Genomic DNA, 23,144 nt, shown 5'->3' on the forward strand with positions numbered 1-23,144 from the left:
CAGGTCACGTGACCTCCTTTGTGAGCAGCTGGCGCGGCGCCAACGTTTTACAGCGCAGGTTGCTCCCCACTACCGGTCAGTGGCCACCGAGCCTTGGCTGCGAGCAGACGTTAGTGTTTCGCTCTCGCAACGACCTCTCCACCCGCGCCAAGAGAGACTTCCTCTTTTCTCTCTCTCTCTCTCTCTCTCTCTTTCTTTTCTTTCTTTCTTTCTCTTTCCTCTTCTCTCTCCTTTTCTCTCTCTCCTTCATCTTCTCTGTCATTCCGCAGTGGACAATTGGTATAAACGCGAGTGTTCCTCCGTCCCGTCTGTCTTTTAATTCCTGGCCGGAAGGAGGAGGAAAAAGGAATCGCCGGGATTTCAGGGCGGAACGCGGAGGATTCACCGTCCTTCTCTCTCGCTCTCTCTGATTATTCCCTTCTCTCTCGTTCTCTCCCCCTCCGCCCTTCCTACAACGTTCTCTCCCCACTCCACGCCTCCCTCGACGCAATGGCCAGCTGAGTGCGCGACTTTTCCCGACGAACGACCAAGAAAATTCAAAGTGCGTGCCCCCACTCCCACCCCTCTCCGTGTTGCAGTGTCTCCCTTCATTTTTGGAGCTTTCTCTCTCCCTGTTCATTCCCCGCTTTCTCTCTCTGTTTCGAACAGAACGTACCGAGCCAACCTAACCTAGCAGACTCGAAATTCGAAAGCTCCGCCCACCCCTCTTGAGTGGCCAGCACTTGGACGCTACAATAAGAAAGGAAGCTCGTTTTCGAAGTGACTTCCGGTGCGGGAAAGCGTCGTTTCCAGGAGACTCGCCGTGAATAATCGAAGTTTTTCCTATTTGACCGTCGGTAGACGCTGCCAGTGAGCGTGTTCGATTCCTCCTTTTACCCATTACTCCACCGCAACCCCTCCTCCCGCCGGAGATCCACCACAAGTAGCGCGCCATTTTTGAACGCGCAAATTTTTCGAGAACCGATCGAACGAGTGCCCGAGGTTACGTGTCGAAGGAAACGAAGTGAGAAAGCGTTTTTTAGTGACAAATTTTTGGATTATCTTTGAAAAATCTTAATGGAGCGGTGGATCGCACGTAGTGACAACGTCGCAGTGGTGGAAATAGTAGAAGATGTCGTTTGATGGAATTTAAACGATCAACGCACTGTCGGGAGTACAGGGACAACGTGATTGACGAAATGAAGCTGGAGGTACGCGTGTGTGGAAAGAATACGTGAGAGAAGGCCCCCGGGGAGTGGGAGGAGGCTCGGGTTTGGTTCCTAACCTACAAACAAAGGAATTCGGCGCATCGATTGGTCGGTGCGAAAGAGTGCGAAGATCGGGAAATATACGGGGAAATACAAGGTGGTGAATACCGAGGTAGAAGAGGAAAAGGGAAAGAGAGGATCGTGGGAGAAGTAGATACCTGGGGTAGAACGGGGGAGAGGATTTTCAGGCCGGCCGTAAGGTCAGGTCAGGTCAGTCCCGACGGAACCACCGAACGGGTAACACAACACATGACTGAGGAGAGCGTCGGGCAACGCAAAACCGGTACAGGGAGCAGTGCGTGGAGTGAAAAGGCGAAAAATACCGGAAAACGAGTATAAAAGCTTGGAATGTAGTATAGAAGGGACGGTGGAACGGCGAAACGGGACAAAGGGTGGAGGGGGAGGAAAGCTGTGAATGAATGAGAAGAGAAAGATTGGCAAAGGGACTGGCGTAGCGGGAAAAGGAAAGTGAAAAGAGGTAGAAGGGAAAATAGTGCAATACGGTGCTCGGATGCGGAGATATTTTGGCAGGATTTGGTTTCTTCGGGGGTGAAAGTGATTGGTGTGAGAGGTTCGGGAAGGGGGTGGGGGAGAAGGCGAGATTTGAAGTTGAAGGAAGAAAAAGAGTTGGAATTAGTTGATATTTGATGGCAGTAGTGGGGCCCAGTCGGCACTCGCGGGTGTCCATGAGCGTGTCGATGTCACTGATGCAGGGGGGTGGGGCGGGGGCCGCCGGAAACGGTGGTACAGCGGGGACCCACCCAGGACAGGCGGTCCTGGCGGCTGCTGCGGCCCAGCAACCCCCCGCACCTTACTACCACCCTGCGGCACCCCAACCACCTCCACCACCACCGGCCCAGGACCCCGTGCAACCGGACAGGCCAATCGGATACGGCGCTTTTGGCGTTGTTTGGTAAGCACTTTTTTTTTTTATTTTCTCTATTCTCTCTTTTTTCTTAGGAATATCGAGTGTCATGGTGGTGTGTCTTGACGGCAACTATACATACAAAAAGCAATAACACCATTTCCGAGATATTCGTTTTCCAAGAATCGAAAATTTGAACTAATTCTCTTCACAGTGGTTTTCGACGAATTGCGATTTATTCGCTGATGAGAAAATGGTTTTTGCAACTTGGATAAGGATTTGCGTCACCCGGCCGTAGACAAAGAGAGAGCGCTCTTGAAAATATGAGACAGACGGGACAATGAAACACAGTCCAATGAGTTTTTAACACGTGCGGATGAAACAGCGAACGCGAATGTGGATATTTCCCACGTGTCACCTACGGTTCTAATGAATTTTTCATCCAGACGCCGCGCGCAATTTTCTGGCCTCTATTTTTTCTCTTTTTGTCTGCTCTCCTTACCAAAGATATAGTTTTCCACCGATACTTATGGTTTGAATTAATTAATTTAGAGAAAAGGGTGTCTCTGTCGATTTTCACGCAAGAAATTTATCGACTTTTCGTTGAGGGAAGTTTATTTCTCTCGACAGAAAGAAACAGAAAAAGAGGAAGGTAGGAGAAGGGTGGTATTTTCTTAAAATAACTTCTCCAGGCTAATCCAAAGAACGAGGTATTCAACACTGGGACAATATAAAGGAAACTCATTGGACCTTTGCAATAATAAATCATATTTTGGAATTTCCAAGAGGAATTTACGGTAAAATTGTTTCGCGAAAGTTTCCTTACCGACGGAAAACTTACGTTTGATTTTCTTTACCTTCCCCTACACTCAATGGCTCCCTTATCCCCATCTACCTGATTAGTTAAGCTGAAATTTTCAATTCTGGGTTTTCCCGGAGTAGTTGCAAACACTGAAATCCCTAATCCCTTGTCCAAACGTACCACGATAATTACTCGTTGCTTACTGAAATTATTTTATGTCTTTTCCCAGGTAAAGTAGTCGTCGAGTATCCATAAAATTTCCTGAGAAATCCTCATCAACGACAACAAAGACTTTGGGTGCAGAGTGTGTTGCACAGTTGAGTTTGTCAACAGAGGTCGAGGAGTCGCGTGAAATATAAACCTTTTTTCTTTGTTATGATTCCATATTGCTTTATCGAGACTCACTAACGTCAATATCGCATATTATACCAAGTTAATTTTCTGGCGTGGATTCTTGGGTTTCGCGTGGCTTCTGGCGACTCCTGGAGCGAACCAGCTGGCGACCAGGTGACGTTGCAGCTGCTCTCGCAACGCAAGCTTCTTCACCATTCCTTCCCTCCTCCTTCACCAATTCCCTTCTTGCTTTTTCTTCCTTTACCCACCTAAGTTTTCCTCCAAAAAAAAAAAAAAAAAAATCGCCAGCCATGTTTCTCTCCTACAAAAGCCAGAGCTTTTAGTTTCGAAGCCTAATAAGCACATGGCTCAAAGCGTAGAACGGAGGAGGGGAGGGGCACAGTGTAGAAAACAGGTCCTTTCGCGTGGAGAATCTGGAAACTCGTCACGCTCCACATGTCTCGCGCGGTTTCATCCTACTAAACTGGATACACCGGCCTGCCACGAGAGCAACGTAGCGTCTCAGGGGCCATGGCAAGCTGGCCTCGCAATTCGAAACTCAAAATTCAGCGATTGTTACGCGTAACGAAAACGTATTTTTTTTTTTTCTTTTATCGTTCCAAAACGAAACTTGGCACATTTTTCACCATCGGCAATTGGGTTACACACGAATGTATACCACGATATTATTCGCCCGACGGAACGGTGCGAAAATCACAAGTTTCCTGTGGCGTCGATTACAGTTTACGAATCGTTTTGGACGTCGATGGGGGGACAGCGGCAGGAAGTCCTAAGAGGGGCACGTATAGTTGGCGTTTCCGGCGTGGCAGCACCGTTCCACAGTTTCTCAACACCTCTTCCACTCGCTGTTTACCGAACCGTCCTTCTGCACTTCTATCTATTTCAACTGTGAAATTTTTCTATCTAGCTAAGAATGATAGACTTTGTAAAATGCTCGAGCCGAGTCTTCGACCAACACAAAGAAACGTTGGGCCCTTGATGAGAGAGCACGAAGCGCTCGCTCGGTGGACAGGTGCGCTGACAAAACTGGAATTCAAGCGATACCAACTGATACTGCTGCACGTGCGCGCTTATGCGGCTGTCACATCCGAGTGCAGCTGCGGTTTCTCTGAAAAAAAAAAGAAATATTACATAGAAATATTTTCCTCTCACCCAACAGTATTAAAGCTAATTTTATGTAATTTCTTTTTTCGTTGTTTTAAGTAAATAAAGTCCCTAGCCACTTGTATATTTGTGCAAATAACACGAGTAAGATTAGTAATGATCTTTTTTTTTTTTTTTATAAATTTTCGACATAGAATTTCCATCTCTATCCATATGGTTTATTAGCATGCATTAATCGTATTCTTGGTACTCGAGCACTGCCGCCTATACAGGTCTGAGAGGTATTGACAATGGCGTGGGTTTAACACGTGCGACGCAAGCAGATTATTAGACAGGATGCCTCCGCAATTAAAGAATTTTTCAATCCTTGATAAGTTTTCAACCAAACGTTGAAACTATTTTTATACAAGAGATCTCTTGTTAAATTTCCTTTTTTATCTACGATTTTCAGGTTGGCATCAATTAATTGCACACCCGCCTTCCGTGCCCTTTCGTCCTTGTTGTGGGATATGAACAGTGGCGTAAGATTAACGCGTACAATTTAAGCTGATTATTAGACTGGATGCCTCGAGTCGAAGAATTTTCAATCCTGAATAATTTTTAAATTAAACGTTAAACCTATTTTTATGCAAGATTTCTTACATTTCCTTCTTGATCTGTGATTTTCCAGTCGACAGGAATTAATCACACACTCTCGCCTTGTATACCCTTTTGTCCTTATTGCGGGATATGAACAATGGCGTGTGTAAGATTAAAGCGTACAATTTAAGCTGATTATCAGGCTGTATGCCTCGAGTTAAAGAATTTCTAATCCTTGATAACTTTTTACCAAAGGTGATAGCTACATTTTTGTACATTTTATTTACAATTTTCTGGTTCACACGAATTAATTAGACTCTTATTATTTTCTGTAAGATATTAACAGTGACGTATGTTATTGCGTACAATTTCAGCTGATCGAAGGAGAAACGTTCTTCCAAGTCACAGGATTTTTAATTCTTAATAACTCTTTAACGAAAGATAATAAACTTAGTCTTTCTACAATGTTTCTTATTGGATATCTCCTGCTTTATCTATGATTTTTCGGCTGGCACGAATTAATCTCACAAACTCGCTTTACATACTCTCTTATCCTCTTGTGTGAGATAGGAAGAGTGGCGTAGGCTTAACGCGTGCGATTCGTGCGAAGCGAGTCGATCAATGGAAACGATACTTGGAATTAAAGAATTTTTAATCGCGCTGACTCCTTCGAAATACACAGTATATATATAGTCGTCTATAGTAAATCAAATTTCTACCCTATTTTCATCTCTAATAGGATGAATCTCAACATGATTTTATATAATATTAAAATGCAAAATAATTTATTCTTAATACAACGATGCCAATTGGAAAAGTGTACTGAATAATGATAATTATTTACGTTTTTTGCTAAATTTAAAAAAACTTGAATGACAAACTTGGAGAATTTCAACTTGTTAACGTTTGTTGTCATTTTGGCAAATATTTATTTTTTATTTATTTGTATTTGGAATAGTTCATGATTAACTTGCGCAAAATTCTATAATTATATCGGAAGCTGATTTAATTGTACATAAAAATTTGAACGTCAGAAACTATTTAACGACTTTAACCGTGTAAAAAGCATGAATTTATACTACGTGTCATTGAAATTCTGACAGAAAATTTTCACACGCTCTGGCATAATTTTTTCCCTGCTATTTTGCGGGAAGGACTAATAACATTTTAACCAAAGGTTAAACCTATTTTTATGCAATTCTTTTTTTATTACATCTTCTTTTCTCTCTGTGATTTTCGGGTTGGCACAAATTAATCGCACACTCGCTCTACACGCCCTGTTATCCTTTGAGAAAAATGGTCAATGGCGTAGGCTCAACGTGTAAATTCAAAAGAATTATTGTGAACTCGATGCCTCGAATTGGACAATTTTTCATCTTTCGCAACTTTTCAATTAAAAAGAAAAAAAAAATTATACTTCTACAAGTTTTTTCCCATCACAATTTTCCTCCTTACGCACGATTTTCGGGTTGGTAAAAATTTATCGTACACCCGGTTTACAAACACTGCTATCCACGTCTGAGAGATATGGTCAATGGCGTAGGTTTAACGCGTAGTGTGATGCAAGTTGATCATTGGACACGAGGCTCGGAATTACAGAATTTTTAATCCTTAAAATCTCAGTCATTAATAAAAACACTGACATTTTTTCTCGTTGAAACTTTATTTCTCATCTACGATTTTCTGTTTGTTATAAATATATATCAACCTCGGTTTATGCACGTTGCTATATATTCGAGTAGTATATACAATGGCGTAGGTTTAACGTGCTCGATGCAAGTTTCCTATTGGACCTAGTGTTTTAGTCCCTTATGATAATCCATCCGGGCTCTTTTAAAGGGCGATCCACGCTATTTCAGCACATTTTTTTCATTCATTGTTTTTTACCTGTACCATTTTCTCTTTGGTAAAAATATATCAACTTCCACTTGTGCACGCTGCTATATATATATATATATATATATACCATCAGCATGCTGTATGATTTTGCACTGGGAATGCATGATTTTTATTTTTTGCATTGAATCAGAAACTACGCGTTAAAAAATTACACGAGTGATTATTTTTAGTTTCTTCAGGTTTGTTTCGTAGAAAATGACGAGACTTTGTTGCATGATGCAAAAATGGGTTTTTAGTCTCTTTGTACGAGAGCCGTTCGAAGGGTGTTTTCCGTGCAACGCTTAGAAATATTAAAAATATGGAGGAACGTTTGTACGCGAGCTAATTAACATGCATCGTGTAGATATGATATATAAAATATGGTACATGCGTGTGTAGATTAGATTCCCACGTTTATGCCCGTTCGCCTATACGTAATTATGCATTACTGTGGGATGAAATTACGTCAGCCCTTTCGAGTAATGGAGAGAGAGAGAGAGAGAGAGAGAGAGACAGAGAGAGAGAGAGAGAGATGCATAATTAGAACGTTCAGTACTATATCGAAATAGCGAATTCCCTTGCCCGGTGAATCTATGAAAGGTTAGGTTAGAATTGCCAAAATGCATTTTTATCATACCAATGACGTTTATGGCTTTTAATTAATTTTTATTAATTCGGATTTCCCTATGCGCACGCGACGACCACCAACGAGGCGTTCGCCGGGCGAAACTTTAATTAAAGAGGATTCTGGATGAGAGGGAAAAGGGAGAGGAGGGAGGGAGGGAGGGGGGGGGGGGATGCCAAAGTAAAGATTCTGTTTGATTTGTCCTTGGATTCTGCGAGATGCCTGTGTTTGCGCGTGTGTGCGTGCTGGGCTCGTTAGAGCCTGGTCGACGTCGCCGGCGGCGTCGCGACGCTCATCGATTCCCGGCCGCCGCCCCTTTCCACGGACGCCTTTCCCTTAGCTCCCTGTGACGTCACTGGAACCCCGACGCACTTGACGTATCAAAGAACCTCGTCTTAACGGGGTGCTAGGCCACTGATAACTCTCTCTCTCTCTCTCTCTCTCTCTCTCTCTCTCTCTCTCTCTCTCTCTCTCTCTCTTTTCAATCGTTTACGCATTCCCCTTGTAAGCTTCCCTTTCTCCTCCTTTTTAATATTTTTTAGTCTTTCGAGAAAAGCCCGAACGAACGTTTCTTCTTCTTCTTTGATCGTCCGTGGCATTTCTGCAACTCGGACACGTTGCATGCATGAGAAAAGCTCGTCTTATAACGGGATTCTACGCTATACTGATGTGCAATTGCATAAATATCCCTAGGACATCTCGAAGACAATTCGAGGACATCCACACGTGCAGCGAACGTATCCGGAATGTCCCTTGAACATCGTGTGCCACCAAACATCTCTCTTCAACTATTTACACATTCCCTCTGTAAGCTTCCTTACCGCAATCTTCCGCCTATCCCCTCAAATATTTCATGTTCCATCGAAAAGAAGTCGTAAACGTTGTTTCTCGTTTTCTTTTGATGATCCGTGACGTCACTGGAACCCCGAGCACTCCACTCATCAAAGAATCTCGTCTTACCAGGGTGATATCCAACCAAAAACTCTCTCTTCGTTCGTTTATGCGTTCATTTCCTAAGCCTCTTTCCATAACACTCGATCCTTTCTCAAGTATTCGACGATCGATCGTACAAAATCTTAAAGATCGTTTATTATTTTTCTTTGGTTTCGCCTGTGTGTGACGTCACTGGAACCCCAACGCATGTCCCGTAAGAAGCAACCGCGTCTTCGCGACAGCCTGGTAGACCACTCGAACCTCCCTCTTCAGCTTCGCGAATTCCCGTCGTCAGCCCCCCCCCCCCCCTTAAAAACTCCACTTGTTCCTCAATAATATTCCGATGAATCGAAACGAACTTCGAGGTTCCTCCGTAATCTCTCTCGAGTTTTAATTTTATTTTCTTTATATTTTCTACACCTCCAAGAATATCAACAAAGACATTCTGTTTTGTGTTTTCTTTTTTTTCTCTACACTTCGAAAAAGATCAGAAAAAGGAGATTTTCTTTTCTTTGTTTATCCTACACCTCCAAGAGGACCATCGAGCAGGACGAATCCACGCAATATAGAGTAAAATGTGAAAAACGCCCCGCGCGTGTTGGGAAAAATTCAAAGTTTCCCAAGAAGCCCTTAGAGTCCCAAAATAGAGCGAAGCAAAAGACCCTTTCGCACTTGTTAAGGTTCGCTGACGCGAGCGGCTCGAAATACACTCTGGTCCCTCCCGCTGGCGTCCAATTTTAGTCGCAACCTCGAATCACGACCCTTGCGTGCTTCGACCGCAGCATTTTCCATCCTTCCAAACTCTTTTCCCTCGATATCTCAATCCCCCCACTCTCACCACCAAAGACACGATCCACCCCCGTCCCCTGCAACCGTTCGCTTTTCCTCGTCGAGGAAGCGTATCGCCGACTCCTCGTTTTTTCTTTTCTCGCGGTGGAAAAGGAAAGCGCGGGAAGAGATAAAAAGTTGAAAAACGAGAGTGAACGGGGCAAGCCAGTCGCTTAGGTGCGACAATTAACGGATCGGCTGACAAGAAAACGTTGCGTAAGCGTGCCAAGGTCCAACGCTATTGCTGACCTACCGAAAGTAATCGGTAGCGCAACATTCGCGGACTCGTTTCGCGTCCCGGCCAATCTATTTTTCTTCTTATGGTGGAGAATCCTTGCTGTTTTTTTCTCCGAAATTTTCACGAATTTTCAGAACCTGTGTGACGTAACCAACCTTTTTTTCCCTACACACACACACACACACATAATATGGTCGACGTGGAAATTATTTCGAGTTTCGTTCTTTCGACACGTTCATTTTATTGGGTTTTCTGTCGGAGAGCCAATCGAGGGGGGGGGGGGGGAGCCGTTGGGAAACCCGATGAACCTCGGTGCATGGGTCTATTTGGGATCTCTCCGGACCTGTGTACGGCTCAGCCAGCCACCTAGCCTTACCTGGTGGATTCGTCTTTGTCCTCCCACCTTCCCGAGGAGATCCCAAACGGGAACGCTTCCTCCGGGTCTTCGCGATTCCTTTGTGGCCCAACCTAACAGCTGCTTCATTCTCCACGGAAAATCCAAACTTTTTCCTCCTCTTCGCTCGACCTTCTCTTCGATTCATCCTTTTTGCTTTTATTCCTCGAGCGATCATAACAATAATGGTCTATCCAATCTAAATGACAAAGAGTCTTTGCGCGTTTGTCGAGTAAAACGTTGAGGAATATTCGGAAGACGTAGCAGATTGATCCGGGAAAAATCATTTGTACAGTCATCGATCAGCGCCAGGCACGAGGAATTTCATCATTAAAGAGGAACTTTCCTATTATTCTTCATTTTAAGCACCGTTTTTTAACGGAATTATCACTTTCGACCCGTCCCGATCGACTCTCGTCGTTCCTTTAACCCTCAATACCGCGAAGCTCTTATCTCTTATCTACAATTGCTCCCCGAACACCTTTTCAATATAACCCCCACCCCTTATCTTTACCATTCTACGCTCGTTTCTCGGAATCGCGTCGTAGCGTGAAAAATGAAAATTTAAAAAATGAAACGTGACTCGACCGGAGGTTTTATTGTTGATTAGAGGTTTGTATATAGTTTGACAAGGGGGGGGGGGTTAAGAGAGAGAGAGAGAGAGAGATACACAAAGGAAAGAAGGAAAATCGAGATATATCGAGAAAGCCTGTGGATCGAAGCGTCTAGGGTTCTTTCAGGCGCATGTCGCCTCTCTACCTAAACGGGGTGTCCTTGTTGTCATGGCAACCGTGCCAGGAGAAACAGAGACGCAGAATATGCTATATATACCTATACGTCGCTCATGTCATTCTTTTTTAAATAAACGGAGAATTTGTTCTAAGCGAAAATCACCGAGGAACCCACCGAGCAAGATTTTTGCTTTTTCGGCCAGTGGAATGGAAATAGCAATGGATCCAGAACGATGCGCAATTTTCTCTCCTCTTTTATATATATGTATATATATTCTGCAGTCCAATTCAATATTCCACGGTACACCGTCCGATCTAAGGCGTCCAGAAGAGCGAGCCGAAATGAATTTTCATTTAAAATTGCGATTAGTGCACGATGAATAGTCGTGGAGGAATATTTCTTTTTAATCCGCTCTTTCGAGGTCTGGCTGCTGGTGTGTGTGCGAGAGCAGCTGCGACTGCAATTTAGCTCCCCCCCACATCCCCCTCTCTTGCTGGCTTTCATTATTATCCTATTTGCTTAACAATAAATACAGTCAATTTCTTTGAAACAACAACGAGATTATCCTTTGTTTACAAAGAATACTCTTGGATTCACTCGAGTTTTTCTTTGTTTACCTTTTTTTTTACGGTTCGTTTATCGCAGCACAATGTGGCTCCACTCCCCCCCCCCCCCCTTTTTTTTCGATATATCAACTCGTTCAATGATTCCAAAAGTTTGCTCAGAGCAGTTTATAATTATTCCCAGTCACGAGGGCAACCTCCCTGCATGGATTGATTATTACAGCGGCCGCTTAAAAAGCCGATTTTATCAACGCCTCGAGTGATTTATTAACCACTTTGCTCGCTGGGAAACCAGCGACACCGATTTTCCTTCTCTTCCCCCTCTTTCTCTCAATGTTTATTTATCTACTTAGCTCTCTCTCTCTCTCTCTCTCTCTCTCTCTCTCTCTCTCTCTCTCTCTCTCTCTCTCTCTCTCTCTCTCTCTCTCTCTCTCTCTCTTTAGATTCTCAATATTTCTTTTGCATCGATCCGTAAACTAACGCTTCAAGATTTTGTTAGAAATAAAAGATTGGAGCTTCAAGTTTTTTATTTAACTTTTGAACTTTGATTTATTTGTTATTCAGAAACACACTGTTTATAGGTATATTGGTTTCCGATTGGTGACTATGATCTTTGTAAATTTTGCGTTCATCGAGATCTTCGTGGGAGCCCCGTGGGATTTATCTGGATTCGCAGGAGCAACTTTCTCCTTCCCGATCTGAAAAAATCATTTTTTTGTCATTCGTAAATTTTCCCAGCTCTTTTTCTCCCTCGCTCTTCGCCAGAGTTTCATAAATATAAAAATATTGCAAAAAGTGCTATTGGTTGAATCCAGCGGCTGTCGAGCCGGAGAGAAGTTTTGTCGGGATATTTAATGACGAAATGGATCCTGATGGGGTGAACAAAGTAGCAGTCTCTTTCGACCAGACCATCATAAGGGTACCGCGTGATATTTAAGATTTTAAATTACACGAGGGTATAGCATGACATTTATCTTTCTTCCATGCCACCCTCTCTCTGTCTCTTCTCCCCCTCCCCCTACTTCACTCCCCCTCTGCTACCAGCAAATGTTAAAAATCGATTCCCTCCTATATCGATCGAATCAACAATGTTTATGAATAAAACACAACCAACAGGTTTCTTGCAAGATTAAATTAAATAACCGATGCAACATTGAACGAAATTCAACAGTCTCTGCGGTTGTGTCTTTTTTCTCAGCCCACCATTACCCCTCTCCCTTATACTTTTTACTTCCGGTCTCTCACGTCAGGCGACCTTCGAATTTCGTTCGATCCAGTGGTCGCTGGAATTCACAATTAAAGTAGAAAGAATATTAATTTCTGTTTTTCTAAGACTTTCAACGACAGGAAGGGATAAAGGTGAGTCGTGCAGGAAGACAACCGGAAGTAGCGTTCTCCATCCATCTATCTGCACCTTGGAGACCGGAAGTAGCGTTCTCCAGCTCATTTTGATCGGTATTATCGAGAATACGCGTGTTTTCCGATGGTCCGCTCGATCGGGCCGACATTTCGCAAACCGGAAGTACAGGTTTCGCCCTCGTCTCTCGTAGAAAAATAACCGATCTTCGACTATCGCTCAAGGGACTTAAATATGATAATTAAACTCTTTCTCTTCGTTTTCCTTCCTCCCTGCCCCTCGTTTCTTGGAAACGGCGAGCAGGTGTACTCGCAACCAGCCGAATTCTCGTTTGGAGAACCTGCGAGTCGACTTCGCAGGCCTCGCTCCAGTTTTACGAAAGTCGATTAGCTCCCTGTTACTCGAGGGATCGATCGATCGTTCCTCGTAAACCTCAATCTACCCAAAGACTACCGTCGCTCTGACTAATCGGATCAACGAGAAAAGAACAGAACTTACGCGGAATGCGAATACCGGAAGTCTTGCTTAATTTTATCCTCTGCAGGATTTTCTTGTCTGCACAAGTATAGAGGTAATTTATTATATATATATATATATATATATATATATATGTATATTTTTTAAATGGGGAAGAAGGGTTCTCCGTCCGATAAGGATCTGGAAAAACAAAAGACCGCAACTTCCGGCGACCACATTCACGCATTACCCCCGCATAAATTACGATTTAGCAATTAGACGCGTCCTGTGGGCACTCCTGACCCGCGCGAAGTTTAACCTGCTTCTAGAAATATAAAATACAATACCAATAAGGATTTTCATTGGAAAATTTACTCCTCGCTCGTGTCATCGTTTAATTCTTTTGCAAAGCGTAGGATTTTCAAGAAGCATAATTATACAGTCGATTTCTCTTAACGAGAGAAGATTCGCGAGTTTTCATCATTTTTGCTGGTCCTTCAAAGATGAAGAATCCTTTCAGTCGTTCGTTAGCGAGATTTAGCGTTCTTCAGCCACGCAATTGGTCGAATTCGACATATCTCAACCGGAAGTAGCGTTCTCCACGAGCCAAACGGAGCAAATTCGATTACACAGACGCGATAAAAATTCGTCGTTACATTTACAATCTATCCACCGTAGTTTGAAAGATAAGGAATAGTCGCTGCACGAGTGAGATAATAAAGCTTCGCGGTGGATCTATTTAGCCGCGTGGTTTCTACTCGTTAAGGCTAAACCGAGCAAGACACTGCTTGAACTGTGGCTTATTCGTGTAAACGAGTAGCGCACTGCACGCTACGTGCACTTATACCGATGCTAATGCCAAAATCGATGCGAAGCGTCAAGCGATTGAAAAAAATCCTGAAACGATTGACTGTTCGCTGGTACATAATAAAAGAGGTGGGGGGAGGGGGGAGACGAATGAAAAATAAAAGAGACACGATTGGCGAGCACCGAATGTGGAGCAAAGTTCCAAGGTCGTCGATGTCGAGCGAGATTTCGATCATGACGACTCGCTCGTTGGTTCTAATTTCCGGCTGAAATTTCACTTCCGCCCTGTAGGTTGGTGGGATGGGCCTGTAGTGGGAGGATTACGCCAAACGAGACAGGGAGAGGGTAAAATCTAGAAAATTAAAGAGTAGACTTAGCGTATAAGAGAGGAAAATAAAAAGATAACAAAGAGAGAGAGAGAGAGAGAGAGAGAGAGAGCGTACATTGACCTCCGTGCTCAAGGTCGTCGCACCTTTCTTCCCCGGGCGCTTCGTCATTCCGCGGTGGCCGAGAGCGTCCGGATATCTCGACTCCCCGCGCACGAGCCAAGGACACGCACTTTGCCTTTTTCCAAAGACAATCGCTCTTTTCCTCTCCCTCCCTCCACTCCCAGGAGGAAGAGACTCCAGACATTTCGCAATATACCAAAAGATTTTGTAAACTTTCATCATTTTTTTTACCAAGTCACCTTATTTCTTTCTGCTGATCCAGAAACTCTTGGTCTCTTGTGGAATCACTCGAATTTACGGTTTCTCCTTCTCTCGACACCACGAGTGCTAAATACTCCCCCCCCCCCCTCCCCCTCGTTTCTTCACAATAGTTGCTTTGGACCATGTAATTTAACAAAGCAGCCGAGATACTACCGCGATATAATTTTTTTTATATTAAATTATAATGGAAATTGTGGATTTCTTCTTAACTCTGTGCCTTATTTTCAGTATAAATTTGTACTGAACCGTAAGACAATAATTTATTAGTGGTTGCTACGAAATTGTTCTAATATTAAGACTGGAATTGTTTTTTAAAACGTTGGGATGAAAATTAAGGTCTCAACTTTTTAAGAAATCACTGATTTATATTGTAAATTTAGGAAAAGTTATTGTACAGGGCATATCTTTTATTCCTGCAAAACTAATAAAGTCATAAAGAACGAATTAATCGAGGAATAAAATTCTTATAGCATTTTTCTATCGAGCAGGTAATTAGAAAGCTATTAAAGTTCAGCAGTTTCTTGATTCGAGGCTTCCTATTGGTGGAACTATCCGATGACCTTTTCCTTTATTCAGGAACCGCTTGGACTATAAACTAATAGGACTAATCGTAATCGAATTGTAAGCTTCGAAAAAGAAATTGTTTAATTCTTCATAACTTGTTAATTACGGGCTGCAAGAAAAAATGGTATACGAACTTAATTCTTGGAATTATTCCCTCTATCCGAATGTATAGATTTGGTAAAAGTCGATATGACACCCTGTATATTCAAGTTTACCGAACGATAACGCGATAGCCGCTTTTTCGTTTCTCGCTTCGAACTTGATCTTTGTTTCTCTCTCTCTCTCTCTCTTTCTTTCTCCAAAAAGATAACGAATATTACAAAGAGAAAGAGAGAACGTAATAAAAGCTCAATACTGGGTCAAGATAAGTCCCACTCTATATATATATATATATCTATATATGTATGTATACGTGTACACACACTTCCCATACTCTCCATTTTCTATTTATTGGTTCACCGATAGTTGTGCTTTTTCTTTCACTATATAATCTTCACCGTTGATCGATTATTAATGGCGTCCTCTTTTCCTCCATGTTCCCAGGGCGGTCACGGATCCGAGGGATGGCAGAAGAGTGGCCTTGAAGAAACTTCCCAACGTCTTTCAGAGCCTGGTGAGCAGCAAGAGGGTCTTCAGGGAGTTAAAGATGCTCTGCTTCTTTAAACATGAAAACGTGAGTGAAAATATCATATTCCACTTTTACTCTTTTCGTCCACCAACAATATATTGTAAATTTCCCTTTTCTACTCTCTCTCTTCGATAGTAATGAGTTAAAAATGTAATTCTTCATCCTCGTTCATCCATAACTAATCAGAAAATTCAATAAAAGCACAAATTTTTGATCCCTGTCTCATTGAGCCTCCTGTTTCCAGGTATTATCAGCACTGGACATCCTGCAACCACCACACCTGGACTTTTTCCAGGAAATGTATCCTTTAACTGGACAATCAGTGAAAGAGGAAATTGTCGTCGAATTTCCTTTTCCGGTCAGCGAATGGTCGAATCCAGAAACGCGAAAAGCCTTTTTAATAGGATCTTGGAGCTGCAATTGTACAGGGTGCAATCGTTAACGCAGCAGCGGATGCAGGATGAATTTCACTCGAAACGAGAGCGCCTGGAATGGAATTTTTCTCATTCCAACATTCGCCAGGCAATCGCTTTGATGGATCCTCGATTGGCTGTATTTCGAGGCTCGGTCGGTAAAGCAGGGAGATTCGAAAATAGCCTTAAGGCGAAGAAAATGAAAAATCGTTGGTGGATGGTGGAAAGGGGAGTCGTAACGAAGTTAAGGAGAGCTCCTTGCTGGGCGTCGGAGTCGAGGGGAGAAGCCTGGACACGTGTACGACCTAACCTAATAAATCCCGAGGCTCTTTTCTCACGTTGCGAGGGAGCCGAGGGTGATCGATAACGCCAAACGCACTCTCTCTCTCTTACACACACACGCAAAACTGCATACACTCCACCCTCCACCCTATATGAAATCCTTGGTTTCATCACGTGCTTCCTACCCGACAAAGAGCACCACTGAATGTACCCCGATCCATTTATCGACACGTTAATACCGTGAAATTCTCAAATTCATCTGCCAAACCATTAAACCTAATTTATACCTATCTCTCTCTCTCTCTATATATATATATATATATATACATCTCTGATGGTCACAATAAAATCATAGCCAGAGGACTCTGACAGTCAACGTTAATAATAATAGGAAATTAGAATAGGCAGAAAATTTGTGTTGGGTTTTTTAAGTGCTTGGAGGAGCATGAGATCCGTCGGTAAAACAGGAAATTGTGGAAATGGCGGAGCGTTAATTATTAGAATATCATCGATACACGTGGCATTACGGTATTGATATGTCGATAACGTGCCATTAACGTTCCTGTAACACCCTCCAATCCAGAGTGGCTCTCCCCTTAATACTCAATAGCCTCGAATTCCACGTATCAATCAATAGGGATGATAAAAATGATTAACGAGGTGGTATCGTGTGATTAATTGATCCATCTCCTCGTCTATGTGAATTGCATATCTGACTTTTTTTTTGTTCTAAATAATATTCTTGTTTTGATCATGAGGACACTCGATGATTCCTGTCGATGATGATGGGATTCGAGAAACGAGTGGGTAGGATAGAATTTTGCTGTTCTCTGGAAATCGAGTTAGTCTATCCTGGTGCATCGATCTTTCCCGCCTCGTCGAAGACAAAGAGACACGGGAAATTAGTTTGGAACTCTCGCAAAACTTGGATTCAGTCGTGGAACTCGCAAGGAAATCGAGCCATTTGATTAGTTGTGTCCTCTCGTGGCTTCCTTGCTGCCCCAAGAATTTTCATGTTATTCAAATTTAGCCCTGGGATGTTCTTGCCACGTTTTTCAGGCTCTCGATGAATTTTCTTTATATTTTCTACGATTATTGCAACAAAATTATCTAGATCGATTAAAAATGAGTAATCAGTTGCTATTTTTGTTACTATATAATCATAAGATTCGTGACAAAAATGGAAAACTGTGTTAATCTTGTCTTCGTGATATCCAGGATGTTTCATTGATGTTCGCAATGTTCCACGTTGATACCAGAAATGTTCCAGAAATGGTTCCAACTATTTTGTCATTTGACATGCAAGAAGAAATATATTTTCAATCTCGAGTCTTCAGGGTTTAAATGTATTGTTTAAAAAATGAACTTTAAGTGTCAGCCAAAATTTTCCTTAACAAAGATAAATCCTAGATACGTGATAACCGAGCTACTTCAGAGCGATTTGCACAAGATCATCGTTAGTCATCAGCATCTCAGTCCGGACCACATCAAGGTCTTCCTCTACCAGATTCTTCGAGGTGAGTATTCACATTTTTCATTCCTCTTCTAATCCTGGATGGTTCCTTAAAAATGTCTGGCTGGATTTTTGGCCTCTTAATGTGACGTAAGAGAAATGAGCAGGAATTTTAAATTGGAGAGGGGGAAATAATGGAAACAGGAGAGGAAATGGAATGAAGCGGAGAGAGAAAGAAAGTGAGAGATGAGTAGAGAGTGGGATGGTGAAAGAAGTGGAGAGAAAGTGAAGAGGGAGAGAGAGAGAGTGGGATAATAAAAGAAATAGATAATAAAGGGATAGAGGAGAAAAGATAAGACTGTAAGAGAGAAGAAATGAGAAAATTAGGAGAGAGAGAGAGAGAGGGAGGGAGGGAGGGAGGGAGAGAGGGAGGGAGAGAAAATGTGATGATCGCGTAGCAAAAGGAGAATCTTCTCACGGCAGTTTCGGCTCGCCTGAACTTTCACGGAAGGTTTAGTATGGCGTGGATGCTCGGATAGAGCAGAAGAAGAGAAAAAGAGGCATAGAGAGAGAGAGAGAGAGAGAGAGAGAGAGAGAGAGAGAGAGAGAGGGAGGGAGAGAAAGGGAGAGAAGAGTCTCGCAGCTGGTCGCGAGCTGCTCACAACCCGAAACCAGTCCTGCCGCCGCCCATCCGTGACCCCGGACCCCGGACGACGCAGCTACTCCCTCTCCTCTCTCTCTCTCTTTCTCTCACACCCATACACATACACTCTCCCCTTTCACCCATTTGCTCTCAAACTACAGAATTTCCACCCCCTCCCTTCCCTTCCTCTTCGAATTTATTAAATCCACTAACTTTTCTATTGTTCTACAATATTTTTACTCTCTATATGATTTTTCCCTCTTTAAACACACACTTGCAATTTCACCAATTTCCTCCTAAATTACAGAACTTCTATTTTGGTCTTCGAATTTTCTAAATCATCCATTTTTTGTACTTTTCTTTTGTATGAATTTTTCTTCTCTAAACACACACACACACACACTACCACTTTCATCCATTTACTATCATACTATAGAATTTACTCTCCCTCCTTTACTCTTTCAATTTTCTAAATCATCCATCTTCTCCATATTCTACAATTTTTTTCTCTCCCAATCTTTATGTGTTTTCCTTCTTTCAACACACTATAAGTTTTTACCAATTTGCTGTCAAACTACAGAATATCCACCCCTTCCCTCCCTTCCTCTTCTATTTTTCTAAATTCCCAATTTTTTTTCTATCGAATGATCTCAGAATTATGAAGAAAATCTCTTAAGTCCACAGACCAAAGAACAAAACATAAAGTTTAAAAATGAATATAGAGAGAAAGAAAGACAGAGAGAAGATATCAGATCAGAGTAGAGGTTTTTTAAAAATAGCAAATAGAATTCGGAATGTCCTACGCCACTGGGAGAGCCACCCCTGCAGCAAACCCCACCAGTTTGGTTAGAAGGGGTTCGTCGTGAATAGCGAACGATTACGAGGCTCCAACTGGCATTCTGGATCCCCCCAAGAGCAAGGACGATTTCCTCGTTGAAATTAAACGAAGGATAATCCCCCCCCCCAGGACCCAATACATCTGCCAACAGCATCCATGTAGATGGAATTCATCATCGTACCCATATTGCACCATCATTCCCTGAAATAAACTCTAATGAACCCAGAAACCTCCAGCGATTATTCACGTTTTCCTTTTTTCTTCCGTTACAGGCCTCAAGTATCTTCACTCTGCCAGAATCCTGCATAGAGACATCAAGCCAGGAAACCTTCTGGTCAACAGCAATTGTGTGCTGAAAGTAAGTGGATACTGCTGCATCAAGTATAATGCTAAGGATTGAAGATAAGAAGCTCGTAAAGAGGATGCCGAAGAAAGATTAAAAATTCTTTCATTGTAGTTTCATTATTTCTTGCAGGAATTACAACTATAATTTTTTATAATATATGTGTGTGTATATATATATGACAAGAACTAATTATATCCATATCCATCTAGATCTGTGATTTTGGACTGGCACGTGTGGAAGAGCCTGATTTGGATAAGCACATGACCCAGGAAGTGGTAACGCAGTACTATCGTGCACCGGAAATCCTTATGGGCGCCCGTCATTATACAGCAGCCGTCGATGTCTGGAGCGTAGGCTGCATATTTGGTGAACTGTTGCGTCGAAGGATCCTATTTCAAGCACAGAGTCCTGTGCTACAGGTAGAATGCTAGTACCTGATGTAGTCTCGAATGAACCAGTGGATGAGGAATCTTACCTCTCTCATTATTCCAGCTTGACCTGATCATTCAGCTGCTTGGTACTCCAAGTTTGGAGGACATGAGATACGCTTGCGAGGGTGCCAGGATGCATATGCTGAGTCAAGACCCAAAACCTCCCTCGCTAACAGCTCTCTATAACCTCGGCAGCCATGCGACACACGAGGCCGTCCATTTGCTCTGCCAGATGCTAGTCTTTGATCCTGTAAGCTTGTAACATCTGGAAATGCACATCTCGCTATACTCCCAACGATCAATCAAGAGACACTTAATTTTATTTAGTTATCGTTTAATCGAATTTTCATCTTGTAAATTTATAAAATCTGGAAATGCACTTCGCTATCTTCTGAAGAATCAATGAACGATTATTTGTTTTATTTAGTTATCGTTTAATCGAATTTTCATCTTGTAAATTGACAAAATGTGTAAATTCACCTCTCTATCTTTCCAAGAATCAACAAGCTCATTGTCGTTTTATTTAATTATCTATTAATCGTATTTTAAGGATAAAAGGATCACAGTGGTTGATGCCCTGGCTCATCCTTATCTGGACGAGGGAAGACTGAGATACCATTCGTGTATGTGCACGTGTTGCTACACTACTAGTGCTGGTATGAGGCAGTACACTGGTGATTTCGAACCAGCCACGTCCCATCCCTTCGACGATCTTTGGGAGAAAAAACTAACCAGCGTGCATCAAGTTAAAGGTATACCGTTTTTATTTTTCACACTCAAACCCAATCTCAATGACAGTCCTCGATAAAACTGTATTAACATACATTTTTTCATTTCAGAGGAAATGCACAAATTTATCGCAGAGCAGCTGAACACGTCGCGCGTGCCACTCTGCATAAATCCGCAGTCCGCTGCGTTCAAGAGCTTCGCAAGGTAAGCCCCAGGTTGGCAAAGTCACTCAGGCCAAAGGGCAAAAAACCAACGAAACAGATCAAGCTATGAACGAGCACACAAGCAACAATCTCAGTCCTGTTATTGAAAGAAATCTTCCTTATGCTGGAATCCTTTCTATCCCCTCCCCCTTCCTAGGTGAAAAGTGAAAACTTTTATACCCTCCCTATACCAGAACTTCCAGTGTCCCAGTGTTAATTAAGAGAGAAACACAGTGTACTTAGAAATCATAAAAAGGACTGGAGAATCCTCGGAATGGAGAAAAAGGAAGAATCTCGAGGGGCCAGAAATTCTGTGTGCTCTCTGTACAGTAGTTGGACTCTGAGATTTGCTTGTAGAATTAAAGAAAAAAAAACTGTAAATATATTCAGGCCCAGGAAAGCAATTGTAGTAAAGTTGTATAAGATTATCGATGATTCCAAGTCGAAGCTTCAGTTTCGCTGCTCAGCATTCAGGAAATATTCGATCCTCAAGTTCGAGTGACTTTCTTAGCGAAGCCTGAGCGTTGATTGGATAAAGAAGTTAAAACAAAAAAGATATATATAACTATATATATATATATATATATATATATGCATATATAAAAAGAGCAGAATGTGCGAAGTTCAATCGTTCATTTTACCTGATTGATGTATCTCGAATTTTCTCGTCTTTACTGCCGTCAAGTTAGAGCAAGCTGAGACCCAAGCGAGCAGCCCTGCGTCGCGTATACGTACACAATTACTACCACCACTACCAATTCAACTACCGAATCAGCTATCTACCACTGTCAGCTACTATCGACTATCGTCTACTACCACTACTACTACTCTACTACTACTACTACTACTACTACTCTACTACTACTACTACTCTACTACTAGTACTACTACTCTACTACTACTACTACTACTACTACTACCAATCGTGTTACGTCTCCTACTGAATCAACTCGGCACGACCTCGCTCGCAGAGGTACTTAGCCAAATTCTTTATCTTTTACGTTTGTGTTGTCTATAGCTGATATCTCTATCAACACCAGCTGCTTTCATTTCTGCAATCTTCTCTGCTCACTCTTTTGCAATTTTCGAGCATTTTATCCTTTATTAATAAATGCATCATTTGCTTTTTTCACACCTCCGAAGAATTTAATCCTGCCATGCTTTTATTCTAATCTCTGTTCACAAGCAAGTCTTTCATTTGGCCTGTTTCATTTGATTTTGTACTTGAGCTAGTTATAGTTGGTATTTTTAGTTCTGTACATATGTTCACTAATTTATTTATTTATTTTGAATGCTAATCTCATACTAAACCATCGCGTCGGATAACTAATTCTATATATAACTCTTTTTCTCTTTCTCTTTCTCTTTCTCTTTCTGTCTCTCTAACCTTCCTTTTCTCACCTTCTCTTTCGTGGTACTTTGGTAGATCGAGAGTAGCCCCTCCCCAGGCCCTACCAATACTAATCTCAATTCGCTGATATTCATCACCAGTCGTTATCAGAAATTAGTGCAAAATTGCCTATCAATCGTAACAGTGTAGTCAAAATCACGAATAGAATCACGTAATAATATCTGATAGATATAGAAACTAAGATTTGGAAGAGATTTGGTTGAGGACATTTTGTGCTTGATTCAATCATACTGGTTTTTCTCTATTCGATTGGTTAATTGAACTTTGTATAATTTACAGCTCGACAGTGGCCCATCCCTCGGAATTGCCGCCTTCGCCTCATCAATGGGAATAGAAGCTGAATAGTTAAAAGAAATGGATGAATATTCTGTGAGCTCCAGCAGAATCAACGAAGTAGCGAAGAATAGCCAGGAGGACAAAGGGAGAAAAATGAATAAATGGAGAGCCAAGAGAGACAATAGACTGCCGAACGCTATAGCTTCAATTTTCAAATAGGCGCGATACATACATACATATATTTATATGTATGTGTATAATTGTGTACATGCATGCATATTCGTATACATAGATTTATTGTAATATTGTACACGAGAGTACATGCGAGCGATTGGGGGGGGGGGGGGGGGGGGAAGTAGCCAATTTATGCTTTTCTTTTTCACCAAGAAAATGGCAGGATATTTAGTGAGTAGTAAGGGCCAGTTTCATCCTATGTTTTTTTTCTTTTTATAAAC

General features: G+C 42.1%; 1 protein-coding gene across 2 annotated transcripts; it reads left to right on the forward strand.

Moving 5' to 3' along the window:
- The first annotated feature begins 93 nt into the window (after positions 1–93).
- On the forward strand, positions 94–23,020 carry nmo (serine/threonine-protein kinase nemo). 2 transcript variants are annotated; one of them, XR_010823412.1, is made up of 11 exons: positions 94–2,160; positions 15,580–15,709; positions 15,909–15,964; positions 17,770–17,876; positions 19,566–19,651; positions 19,849–20,058; positions 20,132–20,320; positions 20,621–20,822; positions 20,910–21,003; positions 21,688–21,975; positions 22,693–23,020. XR_010823412.1 is itself a non-coding variant. In XM_066735189.1 (10 exons), the coding sequence occupies exons 1-10, from the start codon at positions 1,895–1,897 to the stop codon at positions 22,745–22,747; spliced, it is 1,395 nt and encodes a 464-aa protein (XP_066591286.1). In that variant the 5' UTR covers positions 94–1,894; the 3' UTR covers positions 22,748–23,020. The 2 variants fall into 2 exon arrangements, 1 of the variants encoding a protein (XP_066591286.1); XM_066735189.1 differs by lacking the exon at positions 21,688–21,975.
- Positions 23,021–23,144: the final 124 nt, after the last annotated feature.

This window comes from Prorops nasuta, unplaced genomic scaffold, assembly GCF_024137725.1.
Source record: "Prorops nasuta isolate Cenicafe-Biocafe unplaced genomic scaffold, Cenicafe_Pnas_1.2 PNAS00014, whole genome shotgun sequence".
Taxonomy (NCBI): Eukaryota; Metazoa; Arthropoda; class Insecta; order Hymenoptera; family Bethylidae; genus Prorops; species Prorops nasuta.